General features: G+C 42.6%; 1 protein-coding gene across 3 annotated transcripts in view; it reads left to right on the top strand.

Moving 5' to 3' along the window:
• The window catches only part of LOC146561528 (ras and Rab interactor 2-like), a 45758-nt gene that overhangs the window by 22745 nt on the left and 964 nt on the right, over positions 1 to 22049 (top strand). Inside the window, exons 6-12 of one of the 3 annotated variants that reach the window (XM_085297683.1) lie at positions 351 to 423; positions 2094 to 2185; positions 10515 to 12101; positions 17630 to 17938; positions 18020 to 18151; positions 18249 to 18412; positions 18688 to 21527. In XM_085297683.1, the coding sequence (XP_085153809.1) occupies positions 351 to 423; positions 2094 to 2185; positions 10515 to 12101; positions 17630 to 17938; positions 18020 to 18151; positions 18249 to 18412; positions 18688 to 19146 (2816 nt within the window). In that variant the 3' untranslated portion in view covers positions 19147 to 21527. Of the gene's footprint in view, positions 1 to 350; positions 424 to 2093; positions 2186 to 6691; positions 6807 to 10514; positions 12102 to 17629; positions 17939 to 18019; positions 18152 to 18248; positions 18413 to 18687; positions 21528 to 22049 lie in introns of those variants that run through there. The other 2 variants (XM_085297684.1, XM_085297685.1) reach the window with 2 other exon arrangements.

The following is a 22049-nucleotide window of genomic DNA, read 5'->3' as shown; positions in this document are numbered from 1 at the left end:
CGACAACATGCGTGCTAAGGATTTCCTTCTTTGTTTTCCAGCATGGTGTTCTTTTACAAACTAATGAGTCAGTAAGTCGAGGAAAAGTGCTCACACACTGTCATTCTCGTTGCTGTTGTTTGTATATAGTTTGTAACCTTGTGGGGATTCCTTTGAATTAAGGGACTATAAAGCAGAATTGAACCACACTTTGCATGCACTGACTTAAAACATGTGAATGTTTTGCTTTGCCTCATTGGCCTTTGTTGCTGCAAACCGTTTTAAAAAGACTGAGCTGTCTTTTTCTAATGCTTTTTGCCCTCTGATGGTTTCCTTCGCTGGACTGATCATGTGCTTCTGTTTTCCTACAGCTTTCTCTCTAGAGGGATCAGGACTGAGCTTTGCAGACCTTTTCCGCCTCATGGCCTTCTGCTGCATCAGCAGGTAAAGTCACCATACCATCATTATTGCAAACTGTTAGACATTCATATTTCAGCTGTTAGCTTTAAAGCACATATCTACTGCTTCTGTTTCTGTTATTTAAAAACCATCATCACAAAACTCAAGAAAGAAGAACTACTGACCCAGTTACAGTCCCGAGTCAACCAAAACACACAATCGCTCCAGTTTGTCCTCTGGCTTCCCCGTGGTCTCCTTGTGGCTGGATATGTCTGAAACACCTCATCTAGGTGGCATCTTTGTCAGACTCCCAAACCACCTCTGCTGGCTTCTTTTGATATGGAGAAGCAGCAGCTGCAGTCTGAGCCCGCCTTGAAACACTGAGCTCCTAACTCTGCATCTGACGAGGAAGCTCAAAAGTTCCACAGCCTGTATTCACAATCTGCTAGCAGTTCATAATATGGGTAAAATGCTTATGCACTGTTGATTGTTCAGATATGTATTGACCTATCTATTGCCTGCTCTGCACGGGGGTCGCACAACAAATGTTCTGCTGAAGCATTCCTCACAGGACATCCTGGACATTGAAGTCCGAAAACACTCCTGGTGTCTGGAATTGCTTCATTATTACTGGATTATTTGCATAATGTTTGTTTCTCAGACAAAATCATGTTCATTCAGTCCCATGAACAAATTTACGTAATCTTTTTGTTCAGAATCCTCAGAATTTGATATATAACCGATAATACCCAAATTTCAGACTTTTGAATGTGAACCATAATTCAAATTTGGATTCCACACTCTATAAGACCTGTTGCCACTGATTTTCTGTCCAGTTCTTGAGTAATTGCACCAGAGCAAAGGAGCGGATTAAGAATAGCTTTCTGACAGCCTCAAGTCGATTTCTGATGAGACTATGATGAACAGTAGATCAATGGAAGAGTCAGATGTATCTTGACCTGGGTCAGGTCTTTTGGGGGATTTTATGTTTTTTTTCCTCCAAAGGATATAATTTTCAGATCCTCTTCTTCTGCAGTAGATATTTTTTAGGCTTCCTTTTGGCCCTTCCCTTTTCCAATGTTCTCATTTCATCCTTTTTGAAATCTGCCATGTTTGGAAGCTCTTTGGAAATGACCTTTGGGTTCAAAAATTATTAGCGGTCAATTCTGTTGTCATGTGGAACTGTGAACGGTGGTTTGATAACAGTTAGTCCTTTGGTAGCTGCCACACAACTATCTGTTGGATAGTGTACTGGACAAATTCTCAGGGGGGATCAAATACTTATTTCCTCACTAGAACGCACATTAATTAATTAATTAATTAATTTTTATAGACTGCCTATTTCTTTGTAAGTTGTTAAAATGAGGAATTCAACAGGGGATCAAAATGTATATCCTCCACTGCCCCAGTGTGTCCAGGCTTCACTGTGACATCACTATCATAAAATTAGGTTCACTGTTGTTCACGCAAGCTTGCATGACCGAAACTAAAATCTTTGAAATGTTTTGGTAAAGTCCCAGAGGTAGCACAGCAGCATGCACATTTTATCCTCCACAGTTCTGTGGTTGAACCCACACCTTAGCCACCATCGCACACAAAGCTGAGCCACAGCTTTTTCAACACGGTGACTAACACAAGTTTGAGAGTAGCTTTTTAAATCAAACCGCTTTTCCTCCGTGTTCTAACTTTCATTGATCCCTTTCTCTCTTTCTCAGGGATGTGTTGCCGTTTACTCTGAAACTCCCAGAGGCCATCGCTTCAGCCAGAACTTTTTCTGATCTTGAGGAAGTTGCTAAGCTTGGTGCAGGTTTGTTCACTTATTTATATGTAGTGTGTGTTAATGGTCAAGCTGGGGAACTCAAACTGCAGAGACAAATAAATATGACGTAATTGGCTACATATAAACTTTAAATGTTGAAGCCATTTTGAGAATAATGTTTGTGTAACATCTGTGTTCAGTGTAACTCTCAGTGATAGTTGGTTGTTTATTTCCAAAGTAGCTTATAGAGCTACTTTGGAAGCTTATAGAGCTATGTATTCTATGATTAGGAATAAAAATAAAAATACTTGAAATGTGCAATTCACTTGTATTTGTATTTTTATTCCTATTTATTCTATTTATCCCCTTCGTATAGTGTGTGTGTGTGTGTGTGTGTGTGTGTGTGTGTGTGTGTGTGTGTGTGTGTGTGTGTGTGTGTGTGTGTAATATTCTGTAACTCTGTAACTTTTGTCGGTGCTGTGCTTTTGGAAACCGAATTTCCCAGAGGAACCCACCCGAGGGATTAATAAAGTTTTATCTTATCTCTCTTATCTTATGAAAGTCTAAGGAATGCAGTATATGCTGCAAGTATGGAAGTAAATTACTGCTGAGCGCTGTTGATAGCCAGTTACTATTCTTCTCCATTCAGTCATTTGGAAGTAATTAATGATTGCTCAGTTTCAGTTTTTTTTGTTCAAACTGATTTGTGGACTTCCGTCAGCAGACGGTACTTTCTCTTTTCCCACATTTATCGGGTGTAAAACCCGCAGAAACTTTTTTTCCTCCTGTGGCCCATCCCAACCACATTCCATGGTATTTGAGGAGTTAACTGGCATGCTGGTGCTGAATGAATCACTCTTAGGGACAAAAACGTCTTCCACACCCAGATCAGTGCGACTGAGCTTTGTTTAAATCAGGCAAGACCGCCTGTGTTTGTGGAAGAGATTTTATTCATGTTCATGACTTAATGGTGTGAGGTCAACGTCATCACCACCAACAACCAGCCTCAATCCCTTACCCAGTACTAGGGATGCACAATTATTTCAATTTTAATCTTGATCACGATTTTAGTTTAACGCAATTTAATGAAGACGATCAAATGATATTGAAAGTGGTGGTCTGCCAGTGGAACACAAAACAAGAGCAAATCAAGCGCTCCCTAAATGACCTGTCTGCATGTACCAATCACAGCTGTTCCCTGGACCACCATAAATAACCACCATCATATAATTAATCATCACATCCTATAACAGTGCTGTAGAGTTATCGTCACCACAAGACACACAACTAACTTAATCAACCACCTAAAAATTCACCTCAAACTGCACTACATCTAATCATGAAGGCCACGGTGCTGTGACTTGTTTAATATCAACTCAGACAATTACAACTTTTTCACATTTTTCCTCTTAGGGACACAGACCTGTGAAAAAGTGAAAGCATGACTCTAAGACAAACATTATTATCACTAAACTCACTAAAAGTGTGCAGGGATAAATCTAACCCTGGTAGGTTACCACTTACAACATTTAGTTTTCTGTAAATTCATCGTAAAGGCAATAGTTCCGATGACATTCAAGCATTTAAGATTATTTTTTGAGCCTTTGTTAGGCAGTTTGATAGTGGAGAGTAGACAGGAAAGCAGGGAGAGAGAGTGGGTGATGACATGCAGCAAAGGGCTCAGAAACTCCCTGTGATTTATGTTCCACAGCACTCTTTTTGTACATCCTTCTCAGAGCAACTTTTTTATCCACTCAGACTCTACCACTATGATTCAGCTTGAGGCATTAAGGGGTGCTCAAAGGTAGACTTGACTTCTTCTTAAAGAATTCCGTGTGACACGATGATTTGATGACTTTCTTGCCTTTTATTGAAGTGCGTGCAGACTTGTTGTCTTAACAACCCCTCCCCCCACAAACAGTCTTTCATTCATAAAAAAGGGCGCCTTTTTGGTGAAGTGACACAATAGTGGCCTTTGTGTTGCTAAAGGTAATTGAGCTACAGTGAATAGTTGATCTAGGAGACATTTCTGACGTTGACATGAACAAGTATGCTTGTGAGACTCTGTGGGTATTACTTTCACCACTGACTCAGAGGAGAAAAGATCACTGTTGAGTGTGACGTTGTCAGTGTCATGTTACCTATGTTGTGTGGCGCTCCACCTGTGATAACACTTTTGTAGGGAAGGTTTTTTTTAGTAAGGTAACTGACTTTTTGTAATGTTCTTAAAGTTTAGCTTGGCAGCCGGGTCCAAAAGTTGCCCATTAGACACTTCATGTGTACAGATTTTCTATTTGGCTGACAAATTAGGAGGGGAACTTTTAAGATCAATGATATGTTTTTGTATTTAGTCTTGAATTTATTAAGTTTTGATGTTTTGCTTCTGGTTTTCCCTATAATTTATTTTTAAAGTTTGCAAGTTTGCACCATAATAACTTTATCTTTAAAAATGTGCTTAAAGAACTAAGAGCATAAATGACATAAATGTAATGTTGGCGTGAATATTTTAATGGATTCTCACATTAGCTAGTCATTAGTCTCAGTGCAGACCTCGGATCTTTTTAACAGCCAAAAGGGGACAACTTCTTTTGTTTGGGAGGTCTGATCTTCATAGAAGTCTATCCTTGATCTTTTTTTCGCTCTTCTCTGTTGGCAACGAACTCCACTGTCGTGTTCCTGCTCTGCTTAGCTTGTCAACCAATCAGCATTTGACCAGTTGAGCAATGTACTGTTGGGTTGTCAGGGGACTGCATGGGAGCACGTTTGCATTGGTTGAAATTTTGCATGTTCTCCCCATGACTGTATGGCTTCTAACGTAGAAAATGAAAACATACATGGACTCCAAAGACACGCATGATGTAAGTGAAATTGTTCTAAACTGGCCATGGGTGTGTACGGTTGCTATCCATATGTGTTAGCCCTTAGCCAATTCAGAGTTCTTGGCAAGGGCTTAGAGCTAAGTAGATGAATGGATGTTTTTGCCTCCGTGAGTACTTGTTTAATATAAAGCTTCTCAGACCAAGTGGGTCATTAACATTATTATTTAACCCCTAATTTATGTTAATATTAGTAAAGCTGAATTTTTCTAAACACTGTAAGTAATTCAATAACATAAATTGTTTTTTGGGTGTTTTGAACGACACATCAATACTCCCCCCGAACTTCTAATCTGTTTAATATTGTTCCCATTGCAAAAACCTTTGGAAACCATCGCTTTAAACAACATCATTGAATTGTTATTTAATCTTTACAAATAATTTCCTTAGTATAGAAATAAAAGATAAATAAAACATTTCTAATCTTGTATCACTAAATATTTGCCTTTCTTTTGTAGATGTCATCAGGTTCTCAGCCTTTGATCAGTCATATTCCGTCGTGTTTATTTGGCCCTGACTCCATATTCTTTAATATTGTTCCTCCGTCAGTATCAGATCCAGTTATGAACTATTTGTTGCTCAGGTTTGCAGCTGAAACACGTGTTTTGTTGTTGTTGTTTTTTCATGAACTGCTCTATGTAGATATTGGCAAGACACTAGCAAGGCAGGCAACACCAGACTCACCAGAGTGTGTTACTATTATGTTACTTGCAAGTGTCTTAGTTAATTTAACAAGTGAAAAGGAAGGTTAGCACCTCCTGAGAGCGAGTAGCTTCTGTCTGAATGTTAACAATGGGAGTGATAACTTATTAATCAATGCCCGAGCTTTCCTGATTCTTATGCTCAGTATTTGACCTGAGATTCACACTTTCTATTTTGTACCTGTATATTTACTGCAGGCTGTCAAAGCAGAGCTGTAAAGCGTCATTTCCAGGCTCATTAAGAGATCTGTTGGGTTTTGATTGGTTGTTACTGATCTGTTAGTAATAACACTGATCTTGATGATAATCCTTAGGATCAGCTCAGCATGTTGCTAATACACTGTAGAGTCTGGCAACATCCTGGTGTGCTGCCTGATAATCAGATCTACTCCTATGGAAAGCGGCATGTTCATTGATGGAACAGTTTGTTTCATCTGCCACTTGGTTAAGTTGAAGTAGTCTCAGCACTGAGAGAGCCACCACTTCCTCCCTCTGACTTTTTTTTCCTGGCTCCAGTTTGGCAGCCGTAGCTCTGAATGATGTCATACAATTTCCCAGTTCTTACACAAAACCACAGCAAAACACATTCCTGTCTTGGGCTCTGTATGTGCGCACTGTGCAGGACACTTGTGTTCCAGAAGTTTCCAGTTCGTGGGAGTCTTGTTGGTTCCTGGGTTATTCCTGAACATGCTAACTGGTGTTCTCTACTCTGAAGATGACAGTCTGGGACTTCTTCAACCCCTATTGGAAAAAAAATTGCAGTCCATGATTAAAAGCTGGGTCTGCACTAGAGATGGACCGATCCGATATTACGTATCGGTATCGGTCCGATACTGACCTAAATTACTGGATCGGATATCGGAGAAAAATAAAAAATGTAATCCGATCCATTAAATATCACGAAAGCACCTCACAAAACTTGCAACACGCTGTAACTCACCTCAGGTTAGCACGTCGGAGCAGTATGCATCACGTGATAGAGCGGCTGTGGCATGCGGGACCTGTCGGTGGTCTGGATAGCATTTGGAGCTTCGCTAGCAACCCGGCATTTCATCTCCGACAAAGTTATCCCGAGAGAAGTAAAGCAAGTGTGTAAGTCCATCTCTGAATGTTTGTAAAGCATTCCCACGTTAAGCTTAACGAGCGACTGCCTCTCGCTCTCCGGCTGCTACTTCAATCGCGAAACTGCTTAAATGATCAGCTGATCGGCTTTTCTGTCGTGAGTCTCTCTTGTTTGTTTTTGGCCCACTTTGCACCAGAAAGAGCAAACCAGCGGCTGAACAACAGCAGCACGTTTAAGCTTGATCAGCTGTTGTTAGAATTTATTTATTATTACATTCTACTCGAGGATCTTTTTCTACGTAGCTGACGGCTGGTAACTGTGCAGGGGCGGATCTAGCAAAGTTTAGCCAGGGGGGCCGATAGGGCATTAACTGGGAAAAGGGGGCACAAAGACATACTTTTCTTTCTTATTCTCATTTAAAATGTCGAGCTTTTAATAAATAATTATCTGACACCCAAAGAAACTGATGGACATTATGGACAATGCTGGGCATCCTCTGCACACGGCCATAAACAATCAGAAGAGTCTGTTCAGTGACAGGTTGCTTCTCCCCAAGACAAGAACTAACAGACTTAAAAACTCCTTTGTCCCACACGCCATCAGACTGTTTAACTCCTCTCTGGAGGGGAGAGGGAGGGGAAACAGGAGGACAAAGGAGGGGGGAACAACTAAGCTGTAGTGCCTCTTCACCTCACTGTACAATACCTTGTGCAATACTTTTTGTAAATAGTCAACAGTGCAATAGACTCAATACTTGAAATGTGCAATTCACTTGTATTTTTATTTTTTATTCCTATTTATTCTATTTATCCCCTTTGTATATTTTATTTATATTTGTCTCTGTATTTATATATGTGTGTGTGTGTGTGTGTGTGTGTGTGTGTGTGTGTGTGTGTATATATGTATATGTATGTGTATATATATATATATATATATATATAAAAAACAGTTCTGTAACTGTAACTTCGGTCGTTGCTGTGCTTTTTTTGGAAGTCGAATTTCCCAGAGGAACCCACCCGAGGGATTAATAAAGTTCTATCTTATCTTATCTCTTATCTTATATAGTGACTATTAAGTCTAATATATATACCCTAGTAAGCTATAGTACTTTTTCCTTTGGGAAGGTACCATCTGTGCAGTCTGCAATTTTGTTGAAGAAAGATGTTGAATCTATTTAATATTTCTTGAAAAATAATTGATTTCTGTGCATTTTTTTTCACACTGCATCAAATTAAGGTTGATTACGTTGATTAAGCATCATGAGGTGGAGCGTGAGGGGTGGTTCCCTATTTTTTATTTATTTATTTTTGTTGTTGCTGGGAGTTGGAACCCTATTAGTTAGGTTGCTTAATATTTACGCTAAGTACTCTTTAAAATACCAGAATAGGGAGGATGGTGTAGGTCTAAGTTTATTAGATTGATCAGTATTGCTGAACTATGAAATATTTTTTTGTATACAGGTATAACAGAATAGCTTTAGTGTAGTTGTTGTTTTAAACTTGAGTATGAACTTGCAGACTTGCAAAATGCAGCAAGATATTTAAAAAACAGTTTTGTTGATTAAAAAACACTATATCGGATTCATATCGGTATCGGCAGATATCCAAATTTATGATATCGGTATCGGACATAAAAAAGTGGTATCGTGCCATCTCTAGTCTGCACCAGGGAATCCACCAATGTAGTCTGCCAAGAAGAGTGGTTATATCTAACCAGAACTATGCCGAAAGCTTTTTGGTGGCTACTGAAGGTGCATGATTAAGGTGCAACTTGCTAAGGGAAATTTAACCGAATATTCTCGGGATGTATGTATGATTTTGATCCAAAATAAATTCAAACTTGTATGGCCAGTTTTTGTAGGGTTTTTTTTTTTAATTTTATTTGACATCATTAAAGATGTATGCTGTATAATCATTCCACCCTGGAAAAAGAGCAGTTCAAAGAAATCATTAAAATCCCAACCCTGACATTCCCATCATCAGTATGTGTAAACTTTTAGCACAACTGTAACGAATGTACAAAGAAGTTTTTCAGCAAGTCTGAGAAGTAAAGGTTACTTATAGAGAGAATAAACATCAGCAGCGCAAGACGGAAATGGGGGGATGGACTTGTTTTGGTTTGCCACGCAGCTTCATGTGAAAGGGGAGAGGAGAGGTGGGTTGAGTGTGCCAACAGCCCGCCCACACCCTTATTAACACAAGTGAGTCATAACAAAGAGGGAGTGCGAGTGAGCCACAGAAACCAGCAGAGTTTCAGCCTGCAGAGACGCAGTGTCCTCTAAACACAAAGTTAGACTGACATCAGCAGTTCGCCTGTGCCATTCAGCTTTGGGTCACAGTAAGTACTGTTGTTTCCTCTCTGCTGTGTGTGAAGGAGCTGCACTGTGTCTGGCACTAATATTTCTCATATGCCGTTGTTTCCTCTGCTGTGTGTTTGTCTGGTACGGCTCAGACTCCAAGTGCTCAACAAAGAGTTGTGTTAAAATTGTTTAGTGCCATTTCTCTCTTTCTTTCCTCTGTTGAGAAAAGCTCCTAACAGCATGAAGGAGCATTTAGAGGTTTTTGGCATTTGTTTTATTTAGTGGGGCTTTTACTGGGAGTTGATGGGAGCACTGCTGAGCATTTTCCTGCTCTTCGCTGAACTGTTGGATCTATAAACGTGTCGGCTCCCAGTAAAACCGTGGAAAAAAAAGATAGCTGACTCTGTTTATTTTCTTGGCACATTTTTTGCTTTTGAAAGCAAACCACCCAATAAATAGCTCTTCTACTTCACTCCAACTTGATTCTGCAGTGAGAAGCTGTTTGACTGCAGTGGGCAGAAGGATCTTTTACTTGATTGTGTTTTACACAGCCTCGCTGAGGGACATCACAGGCAAGTTGGACTGTTCAGCAGATGCAGTTTGAGATAATTGTGAGCAATGGTGATGCTTTCTTTGTTAAATGGTGCTCTAATATTGCAATGAAATCTAAACAGAATTATTTTGGCCCTTATTAGTCAATATTCGTGGCACTCATGCCTCCAAAGCTTTTGAGGGTGAAACAGTTCAAATTTCTTACTTACAGAAAAATATTGTTACATGATACTAGACTGTAATATTTGAATTCATGAGTCTCCCTCATCTTGCCATATGTTTCTTGTCTTTTGGCTGTTAGATTATGACAAAAAACGCAGTTATTATTCTTAGTCAGTGATTAAAATCTCCGTTAATTAACAAGGTTATTCATTAACTTGATAAGTCAAGTATTTATTGATTTCTTTTTACAGGGGATTTCCTTGGACATAAAGTCTGATTCGAATTAAAAGCAAACACAAAGGATTTATAGGAAATGTTTCCCATTTTTTCCCTTGATTTTTCTTACTTTCATCATTTATGAAAGCCAAATTGTGGCTGAACTTGAAATCTAATCAGTCCTGTTTTTATCTGAAAGCTGTGAAAAGGCAACTCTGATAAATTTGTTTATAGGTTATAGGGCTCATGGCCTTGGGGATTCGTTTTAGCAGATCAGGTCAATCACAGTAACACACTATCACTTTATGATTATGGTCATGGTCAAAATAATCTGAGGTAATGAAGTTGTATGGAAGTCTGTAAAAGCTTACAAAACATTTATTTAGGGTATTATACAAGTATTGTTTACACAATGTTGATATTTAATTTAGACATTTCATGGTTACTGTTAAAAAAACAATAGAAAACAATATGAACACAAGATCTTTCATTTGCTGTTTCTTTTTAGGCTTCTGGGATGTTCCATTGTGCAGCAGGAGGAAGAGCCCAGTGTCGTTGACGGGGACAGCAGCCCCTGACAGACCACCCCCACCTGCCCACAGACCAGTGTCCTCAACAGCTACCTCAGGACGCCCTCGGCTTCAAACTCGCACCCCATCTGAGCTTGAGTGTTGCCAAGCCAATGGAGCGCTGTGCTTCATCAACCCCCTCTTCCTAAAGGTCCACCAGCCAGATGATAATCAGAGCTTCACTCCCAACATCCCCGACACAGGAAAGCAGGACCTGAGAGAGGAAGCTGACAAAAGAAAAGGCAGCAGTAAGGAAGCTCAGGTTTGCAGCTCAGATCACAGCCACAGCAGCCAGTCACAGCAAGAAAACCTGCAGAACCCTGACAGAAACACAGAGCTACACACCAGCACAAGTCACAAACTCAGCGGGCCAGAAAGCGTGACACGATTTCCACCACCTCGGCCACCTCCACCTCGCTTTACAGCACAGCAAACAGCCCCTCCTGTTCGGCAGCGCAGCATGCCCGAAAAGATCTCCTGGATCAAGGAGAAGGTGGAGGAGAGGGAGCGAGGCAGCAGCCTCCTTTCTCGCCTTGGCTCCTCGCTAAGTATCAGCCCCTCATCCTCTCCGCCTAAGAGACTTAGCATCAGCTCACCTATATCCATCCCCCGGCCATCACTGCCCCTCTCTCTGCCATCTCTGTCCTCATCTCCACGTCGAACCAAAGCCTCACCAACATCCAGTCTAGAGGACGCTCAGTGTCACCGAGCTCTGGAGGACGACACCATTGAGAAGGCCCTAATCAGAGCCAAACTATCCCGGCAAAAGGCTCTACCCTGCTCCCAGAACTCCTGCAGTCCCCCAGACTCCACCGTGGTGACAGCAGTCGAGCATGGAGAGGTGGGCGGAGGAGAGGAAGAAAGAGTTGACGAATGCAGCGGGGGCAGCCAGCGGCTCAGTGACATGAGCCTCTCCACAGACTCGTCAGACTCGCTGGATTTCTCTCAGTCCTCAGCTTTCTTTATGCCTCCTATGCATGACCCCAGCCCCCCCACTGAGGCTGACTTCAACACCCACCTCCCCCTCTCCATCCCACCGTCCCACCTAGGTTTCTGCAGTATGGAGGACGATGACGACGATGAGGATGAAGATGACGAAGAGGAACCCGACTATGGCGTCAGCCTGGAGAGCGATCAGGACCAAGACCAGGACCTGACCATGGTGCCACCTGGACACCGCACAAAGCGTCGCCCCAGTGCCAGTGCCCTGGTCCTCCAGAAGGCCCTGCGAGGCCATTTTCGCAAAGTGAGTGGCGTTTTCAACTCGCTGCTCACACCTGAGAAGAGGGCGATCCGTAAAGTGGTAGAGCTGTCCAGAGATAAGAGCTCGTACTTCGGCTCCTTGGTGCAGGACTATCTGAGCTACATGGGCGAGGGTGCGGGCACCCAGGCATGGCAGGGATACGACTCCGGACTGGACCTGCTGCAGACTCTCCGGCAGTTTATCACACAGATGAAGAGCTACCTTCGACAGAGCTCCGAGATGGAGCCGCCCATCGAGAGCCTGATCCCAGAAGACCAGATCGGTGAGTTTGCAGTGCAGAGTGTGGTCCTCCATCATTTTACTTTAGCACAGAGCTTTATTTTCTCACCTGTGTTTTCCCAGACATTGCACTGACCCTCCAATACTAACATCATAGAGGACAATGTCAGCTTGTTGCTTTAATGACAGCATCTACACCAAAGACAGTTTGCACCACTCCTCTCAGATCACTGCTGAAGTAGCCGCTCTGCACAGTTGCAACATTTCTACCTTTTTTAAGCTTCTGATCTCATCGTTTCTCAGCAGGTAGTCAGCTCCCTGCATGACTGCAGATAAATGTGACTATTTCTAGGAAGTGTGAATGAGTGACACATTCAGAAATCTTAATCATTGTGGAAAATCACAGTCACATTAACTCCAATTAATGCACATGTAGCAGTTTCACTTCAGTATTTTAGCAGTGAACACTGGAAAACGCTTTGTGTGTCTACTTTAGAAGCAGAATGCAAATCTCTATTGAAGCAATAATTGTGTTTGCATTTCTCTGTTACTGCCCTTTTACTATTTTTATCCTTTTTTGCCTATCTTACAATGTCTTTAAAGCACTTTGGAGGAGGACAGCCAGAGACAACTACACAACCACACACACGCACATACAATGTCTCACTGACACACACACACACACCTGCCGGAAGAGTCTGAATCATTTAGGCCAAGATTCAGTGGCCACATTAGACCTTGGACAGAAACATGTAAACACAGAGCACAAAGAGGGTTTTATCTGTGGAGGAAGGAGCCCACTTCACCAACCTGTTTTTACTGGCCTCGTTCAGAAAGTTGAACAAAGGGCTGCAACTATGAAGTCATGAATTGGGTGGAGAAGTGCTGACAGTTGACTTTGTAATGTTTTTTCACCTGTAAGAAAGTTTGTTTGTGTATCAGGATTGAAGGATCCATTTTTTTTCAAAGCTCGACCCGGAGCAGAACAGGGTATCTCCATCTCTGCTCATTTCATTATAAATAGTTTGGAATGCTAAGGAAGCATTCTGGGAAGCATCCTTTTGGATTTGGACGTGTGAAAAACTCCACAGGCTGTTCAGCCGCTAGAAAATGGAAAACGTTGCTTAACACACCTTTAAAGCCAGAAACATTTTCATTATGTTCCATTTTCCCCTTGATAAATAATTTGATTGACAGCTACAATCGGTGTGGTGTCTGAAGGGAAAACTAAAATTGAAAGAGCAGCTTTGTGTTTCCATTGTTGCGTGTTGTGGCCCCCTCTCGTGCCCACTCTCTGAATGGCTTGTTTTTCTCAGGGATGACACACTGGGAACTGCTGCGGCTTTTACTTCTTGGAACACTTACACAACATTTAGTTGTGGCAGCTTCAGAGAGTGTTTTCTGTTGAGCTCAAAGGCCGGCTGGCCCAGATGCCTCTGGATGGCCGTCTGCCAAGTCATGCAACCGGTCTCGGTCCAACTCCAGCTCTCCAATCAGAGGAGAGGATTAGACGCAAGCCCCCATCACACTGTGCCTCTCCCTGCCCTTCACTCTTTGTTTTTAATCTGTGGTTCTTCAATCTCTCCCTCTCGCACTTGACACTGCCAGTAGGTGGTGTGAGAAAATGACATAATGTGAATTAGATGAAACCGAGAGGTGACCTAAAACAAGATGTACCATCAGGCCATCTGTGTTGTAGATGATGTATGGTTTTTGGGAGTAGGTCGATTTCAAATATGGAGGCCACCTCTGTGCTTGTTGTGCTCCTTCATCACCCCAGCTGTGTATGTGTTCAGGATGGGGAGGGGGAGTAGGGGGCAGGGGAAAATAGAGTCTGTTGTGTTGAAGTCATCCCACACAGAGAGGCTGTCCTCCAGCAGACAGCCTGAGCCAGATCAACATCAAGCAGGTCTAACTTATTGATGATGTTATCATATGCACACCTTGGGACTCTGGCTTTTACTTATAGCTCTGATGATACTTTTATTCCGCTGTTGCTTTTAGGTCACATATCAGCTCAGAAATTCACTTCTTGTACAGACAAATGACACATAACATGCTAATTAACATGTTTATTGATGCTGGAAGGTGGATTTTATTTCCTTCAGACAGATCCACACTAGATATTCATATATATATAAAAGACCACACTGCAGTCGTCGTCTTGCTGTTTTGAAACTGGAAGTGATGAGCAAGTGTTGGAGCTGAAAACGTAAACTTTTTTGTTTGTTTGTTTGTGGGTTTTTTGCGTTATTCACATTGGTCTTGCTTTATCCTGCTAATGACCAAGTGACTTTAGTGAACACATTCAAGAGGAGTTTATGGGATCAAAGGTCAAAGTAGATGAGGTCTGCTGTTCTGTAGATGTCTTAAACATGCTGCTGGTATGACGAGGACGAATCAAAATGCTATTTTTATGGTTCAGATTATAAGCAGGAAGTCAACAATCTGTGTAGCTTCTGGCTTCAGTGACAGAACAGATACTCACTACTGTTCCTGATTTCAGCAGGCTATTTATAGTTCAAGGAGACAGTCACTTTGTGTACACACACACACACACACACACACACACACACACACACACTCACACACACATATTGTGTGTGTGAGTGTATAATGGTATTTGATGTGGTCTCACTGTTATTTTATCTTCACCAAATGGATGGTGGATAAAAGGTTCAGCTGTTCCCCGTAGACAGTATTATGTGAGACCGCCCAGCTGCAGCAGACAAGGTGATTGGTTAAAGGCTGCGTGGAGGATGCTTGGTGAGAGGATGTTTATATTCAGAGGGGAAGACACAAGAAGTGTGTAAGTTTGTGTGTGATTGCTAGCTTTCCCTGGCCTTGGCTGATAAGTTGTCCCCAGGAAAATGGGTGCCACTGTGATGTCTGCAGTCCATCTGTGATCCAGGACACAGGACACTGTGACATTTCCTTAACCCTGCTCTCACATTATTTTAAGGTGGATGCATGCATGCAATCTAAAGAAGCACAGAGTCAACGTGCGGAAAACTTCAGACCGCAGGCTAAAATATGTTCACACTTTTACAAGCCTATAAGCACAGAGCTTTAGTCTGAGGAGTCTCATTAGTGTGTCTGTAAATCTGGACATGTCCCTCTTTAGGGTGACTTGGACACAGCTCTTAACTAATGTCCACAGTGAGGAATGTTGGCACTGTTTTTAATTACTTAGGCAGAGCAGTGGAGACTGCAGGAAAGAAAACTCTCCCAATTTAAAAAGCCCACAGCTATGAGTTTTGTCCTTCTAGTTGTTAACCAAAATGCTCACAAGTTAGGTTTTAACGGTTAGATATCAAATTTACTGTTCACTACCGAAAGCTGACATCAGAAGCTATTTTTCAAGCAAATGGGACCAAACTCCACTGGTTCCAAGTTCTGCAATAGCAGCAATTGCTGCTTCTCTCAGATTTCTAGCTTTGGGAAAAGGAGGCAGGGCGGCGAGTATTTTAGACTGTTGGTAAAACTTTAGAAGCCATTTAAAAAATGGTTAAAAGTAATTTAAAAAAAAAAAACGCAGACCGATGAGACGTTTAGGGGAAAAGACCAGATCACAACAACAGCTGCCTCGAGACACTTTATATTGTAAGGTAAAGCTCCTACAATCATGCAGACAGAGCGTCAGCATTCAGATGAGTCTCTATCAGCAGCCAGAAAGAGTGGGAAGGAAAAACTCCCTTTGAACAGGAACAAACAGCCATGTTGTTATTCTTAGACTCCAGTTCTTCATTACCGACAGTTGAAAATAGACCTTGTTTATTTGCGCAGCTCCTTTGTGAAGCTGTTGAAGCAAAATTCCTGCACTTTGTAAACAAAGAGATTGAACAGGAGGTGGAGTGAGGGATATTCCCCCGAGTGACATCACACAAAACTGTGTGAACCCGAGTGGTCATTGTTTGAAACTTTGGCCAACTTTAATAATAATAATATGAACTACATAATAGTATTTAATATATTTGACAGAAATGGGTTCCCCCTTTTTGATTGATCAAATGTTTCAAAATTACATGAAATGAGGAAAAAAGGAAGCGGTCGTTTCAGACAGTGGTGTCGTAATATCATTTTTTCAAGCTTTTCTTTGGAAATACTTGAACAGTTCAGTTTGGTGTGACTTCCATCTTTGCCAAGCTGCAGAGCGTTACGGTAAGGAACGTCAGTGGTGACATGTAGTGGCAGGTAGGTGGTTTCCAGTGAGTGAAAGATCTTGTCATGGAGATAAGCCACAGTCACACCCTGGATTATCAGTGTTTGTTGACACAGAGAGTTTAAGCACTGGCGAAATCTGCTCACTCCTCATTCTTAATCCGTGGCAGCAAGCAGTGATAACAGAATCATGCAGAGCACCTCGTTTACTGGCAGTTGGTACACAGTGATGGAATGAGGAAGTGAGAATGTGCTGCTGGAGAGTTGCCAGCTTGGTTCTCTGATGCAGCTCCAGTAGGCGTACATCTGGAGGAGTGGAGGAATCTCACAGACATGCGTGAAGCAGACTCGGACTTTGATACTTCATCGGGAGGAAGCTGATGGAGATGGGTTCATGTGGCGGAAAGGTGTGTGTGTGTGTGTGTGTGTGTGTGTGTGTGTGTGTGTGTGTGTGGATTTGCTCAGCCAGAGAAACTGCTGACTCCATATTCCTAGAGAACAGTCAGCATCTCTCACACATTCCTTATTCAGCAGGGCTGTGGTTTGGCCTCCTGCTCGTGTGTTAGTCAGACTGCACAAGCCGAAGAAGCTCATGATGGTTTGACTCCTCCTAGCTGAACTTTGAGCTGCACACATGGTCGTCAATAGGAACTTGATTTACACACATGATGATGACAAGTAGAACTGATCTGATCGCGACACCCTTCTAACAGCTTGTAGCTCTTAAATCATGGCTCACGGTACACAATGAATTTGGTATGCAGTAAACATGGGTAAAATTATTAATGTCACAGCTAAAACATGTCTCACTCAGTGATCTGTGGACCCTCTTGATCTCATATCACAGGTTGTATTTTATCACTGTGTAGGTGTTCAGATAGAAAACAGTAAGTGGGAGAGCACTTCCTTCAAGAGAGATGGTATCTAAAAACACACCACTATTGCACTGACTCATATTCACTGATGTGCTTTCCTCTTGTGGAATCTTTACTTGTTTTTTTTAATTTAGACTGCACTGACATTTGTTTTCTAATATGCGACTCACACGTACACATTACTTACGCACTTGATGGTGGGTGTGGCTGATGCAGGTGGGGGTAATTTTCCTGCTTCACAGAAACAATAATCAGCTACTTGGAGGGCATGCTAATGGGTCTTTTAGCAGTTAGCATGATCCAGGCTTGCTTGCCTTTTAGTAACTTAGCTCATGTACCTCTGGGAGCAAAGTCACTGTAGTGATTAGCGGTGTCCTTCATTTAGAGCCAGACAGACTGCACCAGCAGCTGCCTGGCGTTTGTGATGTTTGTATTATGTGTTTTGATTTGCTAGCAGCTATGCTGAACTTTCCTCAGCTCACTAACGGTTTATTTGTGCGAAACACTGAAAGATTCTCTTTGCGCTCGTCCACAGACCAAGTCCTGGAGAAAGCAATGCATAAGTGTGTCCTGAAGCCCCTCAAGGCCGTAGTGAGCAGCGCCCTGCAGGAATTCCAGATACGCAGTGGGGAGTGGCAGGAGCTGAAGGAGAACCTGTCCCAGGCCAAGGCCAGGCAGCCACAGGAAATGGGCGTGGCCGACGCGCAGCCCCCGGACACAGTGGCCATAGAAAAGATCAAACACAAGTTCCACACCATGTGTAAACTGTACTCTCCAGAGAAGAAGGTCAGCATGCTGCTCAGAGTCTGCAAACTGATCTACACCATCATGGAGGACAACTCAGGTACAGATGAAAACCACACCCACACCCACAGTCAGTGTCGCATGGCAGGAATGATGAGTGAACCTGCTGTGTGTTTGACAGGTCGTCTGTATGGTGCTGATGACTTCCTGCCCATGCTGACCTATGTGTTGGCCCAGTGTGACATGCCTCAGCTGGACAATGAGATACTCTACATGATGGAGCTGCTGGACCCCTCACTGCTGCATGGAGAAGGTGTGGCACTTTTCCATGGAAACCAGCACAATCTACCCCATCCTCCACCCCCCACATAATTAACAGTGTGCCGCTGTGTGTGCGTGTTGATGTGCAGGTGGCTACTACCTGACCAGTGCGTATGGAGCCATGTCTCTGATCAAGAACTTCCAGGAGGAGCAAGCAGCCAGAGTGCTGAGCTCTGAGACCAGAAACACACTCCACCAGTGGCACCGCCGCCGCACCACCCAGCGCTCTGCACCATCCATCGATGACTTCCAGGTGAGAACACACAAATAAGTTCACTCAGTGCAAAAGGTTTCTGTGACGCTGGCAGATTAGCACTGCTTTAGAGGTTGTCTTTTAGCTTCAGAGTTGATTTTGATATTTTTATACACCAGTATTTTCAAAAGCAACACCACCCAGTACAGCCTCTCAGCTTCGAAAACATGGCAAGGAGGATTTTCGGTGTTTAACTGCAATCAAAAACATCTGAGTCTTCAGGCTTCGTATGTTTGCTCTCTGAACACTGACCGTCTCCTCTGACTGTCCCTCAGAACTACCTGCGGGTTGCTTTGCAGGAGCTGGACAGCGGCTGCACAGCCAAGACCCTGCAGGTGCAACCTTATGCCACCGTGGAGGAGGTGTGCCAGCTGTGCGCCCGCAAGTTCAAAGTGTCTGACCCCGAAAACTACGGCCTGTTCCTGTTGATGGAGGGCAACAGCCAGCAGCTGGCCCCAGACACCCACCCTCAAAAGATAAAGGCTGAGCTGCACAGCCGCCCGCAAGCCGGTCCCTTCTACTTCGTCTTCCGTCGCGTGGCCAGTAGCAGCACCGCCCAGCTATCTGCTCCCCTTCATGTGGCGCCCAACCTCAACGACCTCACCGTGACCTCTGACACAAAGGCCAACCTGAACGACCTCAGCACGGACCTGTCGACTGACTCCCCCAAACCCAGAGTCAGCTTAGGCCTGAGCCTGCCACCGAGCCACCTCAGCAGCTCCATCTCTGTGTGACTGTAGCAGCGAGCAGAAGCCTGAACAAGCTCTTTGTCTGCCGCAGTGTCACCCATAACTCCAGTAAACAAAAACATGTGGAGACACACGAGCTGGGCTCAGCGCTGTGGCGTGCCAGTCTTTGCAAAGCCGGACTTCTCCTTTCTTAGTCTGGGGAAGGTTCTGTCTGACAGGCCAGTTATTTGTCTTCCTGCTCTGGATTTTTTATCAGGGTAACTTTGTGGTAAACAGCTCTGTCAGTTGCTGTTTCCACCTCCTGATGGAGGGAATCTGAGCTCAGACACATGGGACAGTTCCTTTAAGTATACAAATAGATGTAGGTTATATATGTCATTTAAGTTTACGTCTCACAGTTGCTGGTAAACTGTAACTTTATTGTTTGAATTTTAAAAAGATAATCCTTCAGATTGTTGATTTGTGTGGATTTAGCGGCACCTGGTGGTGACTGATGCACAAAGCCATTTAAAAAAGAGAGAATGAAGCCACTTCTAATACAACAACAAACAAAACAATGTTATTAATAATAATAATAAAAACCCAGCATGCAATGCGCTGGACAGTCTGATTTCTTTATTAAAAAAGAGAAAAGATTCTAGTGGTTTCATGGTAAATGTGCTATTGTTAATAATGATTATTACTAACAAAATATATATAATAGGTATAAGGTTATATAGGTTTGCAATGATTCACTCATTCTCAAGAAGCATATGAAAAAAAATTGAATGTAATAAAATATAAACAGAGCTGATGTCCCAATCATTTGGACCAAACTGTTACCTGACCTGGCTAGCCACCATTGTTTAGGTGCAGCAGCTACAGAGGTGTGAGCAGACCTCCACCTTTCTCACTCAAATGACTTCACACTACATCTAAACAAACTTGGATTTAAAAGATACAAAAATTGGTGGGATTCCCCTTTAACAGAATGCAGAAATTTAAGAGACGCTGTTTTTTTTTTTGTTGATGACGGTGTTTTGTCATTTTTTTTGTTCCATAGTTGTCCCCACCATCTGCTGGATTTAAAGGGAATTGTTGATGCTGACGTAGAATGAGATGTGTCAGCGTGATCAGATCATCTGAAGGATTAACTTTGTAAAATTTAGCTCATGCATGTAGTTTGTGTTTAATGTTAGAAAAGGCAGGTGTTGCCAGTGTTTGTGTATTTACTGACAGTATCCTGGTGATATGAACGAGGCTCTTTCAGACCTGAGAAATGTTGCTGGTTATCGTTTCAGACCGTAGGGGTGGAACAGTTCTCCAAAGCCGTGGTTTCCCTTCATACCTCGGTTTTCGTTAGAGGAGAAGAAAAAGATTTTACTTGACCCCGACCTCATTATGAACAAAACGGATTCACTCGTTACCTGAATGGTCTGTAAATAGTAACCAGGCATTGACAGCTTCATATCACGGTCCAGGGAGACACGACCATGGCGTGACACTGTGGGTGTTTGTGTTACAGTTTCTGAATTGTTCCACTCCTATGAGAGTGATATGTGACAGATCCTGCGGCCGGCTGCCCCGTCTCTGTACTACTGACAAAGGCCTTTAACCCGGGTGGTAAGAACATGTATGAAGACACTGTGTGGACATCTAAGCTGGTCTGAGGTCCCACAGTCACACACGTTGAAAGGAAGGTGTAGAGGGTACCGTGATGATGGAGGGGAAAGTACTGAGAAGGACCTGCAGTACAGCGTAGCGTTGATTTTGGTGCTGTTGATCCAAATGCTTAAATTATAAGGTTTCAGGTAATCAGCATATAAATATATACACATTTACCAGTGTCAGTGTCCATTGTTTATCTGCCTGAAGTGCTGAAAGACTCTGAAACAGTCATTTTAAATTCCAGATTTTATTGTTTCCCTTGGCACAAAATAGAAAAAGAGCAGTAAAAATAAAATGAATGAAGGAATGAAAATATGAAATCAGCTATAGGCCAAATAATTATAAACATCAGCGTCAGCCCAAAATTTCACAATCAGCACATCTTGAGTTTGAACAATTGGAAAAGCTGAAAAAGATGCTCATGCAGTGAATGAACTGAAGTGCAGTGCTCTGTTCAGTCCTGTTTTACGCAGGATGAAGTGTAACAGCTGAAACAGGGAAGTGAAAGTGTTGCTGAGTAGCATTAATCTTGTACAGAGCCTGTCGTGCAGACCTCTGTGGGCCAAGTCTTCAGCGTCTGAATTTATACCTACTGCCATGTTCCTCTAACATTCTTTGAGTATTTATATGTCTCTGTGCGGGAATTTTTCACAGATGGCTTTTCAATGTTAAAAATGTTCTTCATGGTGTCAAAATATCTTTAGTATCCAGGAGACATCCTGCTTATCATCCATGTCAGAAATATTCTTTTTGCACTCAATAAATGGTGGAAATGGAAATACTGTCTGTGCATTTGTTTGATCAATGCTCTGCTGTTGAGTCCCGTCATACCAGTTTCCTGCCGCCAGAGGGGGCTTGTGCCTCATTGATGCTGCATGAAGACTTGAAGATGAAAATGACCTCACACAAACAGGATGTATAACCACAGAAAATACACGTAACAGGCAGAACATGTGGCACCTATCATGTTTGTAGAATTTAGACTAAATTGTTATAGAATAATATCCTGTGTTTGACCAATACATTTTTCTAATAGTTTAACAAGCCCTCCTTCAGATGAAATGATAAAATCCTGGACTATTTGACCGTTTAATTTTTTTTTACTATGTTACTGCCTTGGAATGGTGACTACACCTATTGCACTGTAACTATGGGGAGAATTCCAGGTCCACTCATCCAGCCTTAATTATACGCAAAAAGGAAAGTTTTAGGCCTAATCTTAACAGTAGAGATGTGTCTGTCTCCTGAACCCAAACTGGATGCTGGTTCCAAAGAAAGCTGAAGGCACTGCCTCCCATTCC

Source organism: Mchenga conophoros, linkage group LG13 (assembly GCF_057382185.1).
Source record: "Mchenga conophoros isolate Kocher_MC1m ecotype Shallow Benthic linkage group LG13, M_conophoros_male_GT1.1, whole genome shotgun sequence".
In the NCBI taxonomy this organism is placed as follows: domain Eukaryota; kingdom Metazoa; phylum Chordata; class Actinopteri; order Cichliformes; family Cichlidae; genus Mchenga; species Mchenga conophoros.
Note: the sequence above shows the minus strand (reverse complement) of the source record. Positions and strands in the feature narration are given on the sequence as shown.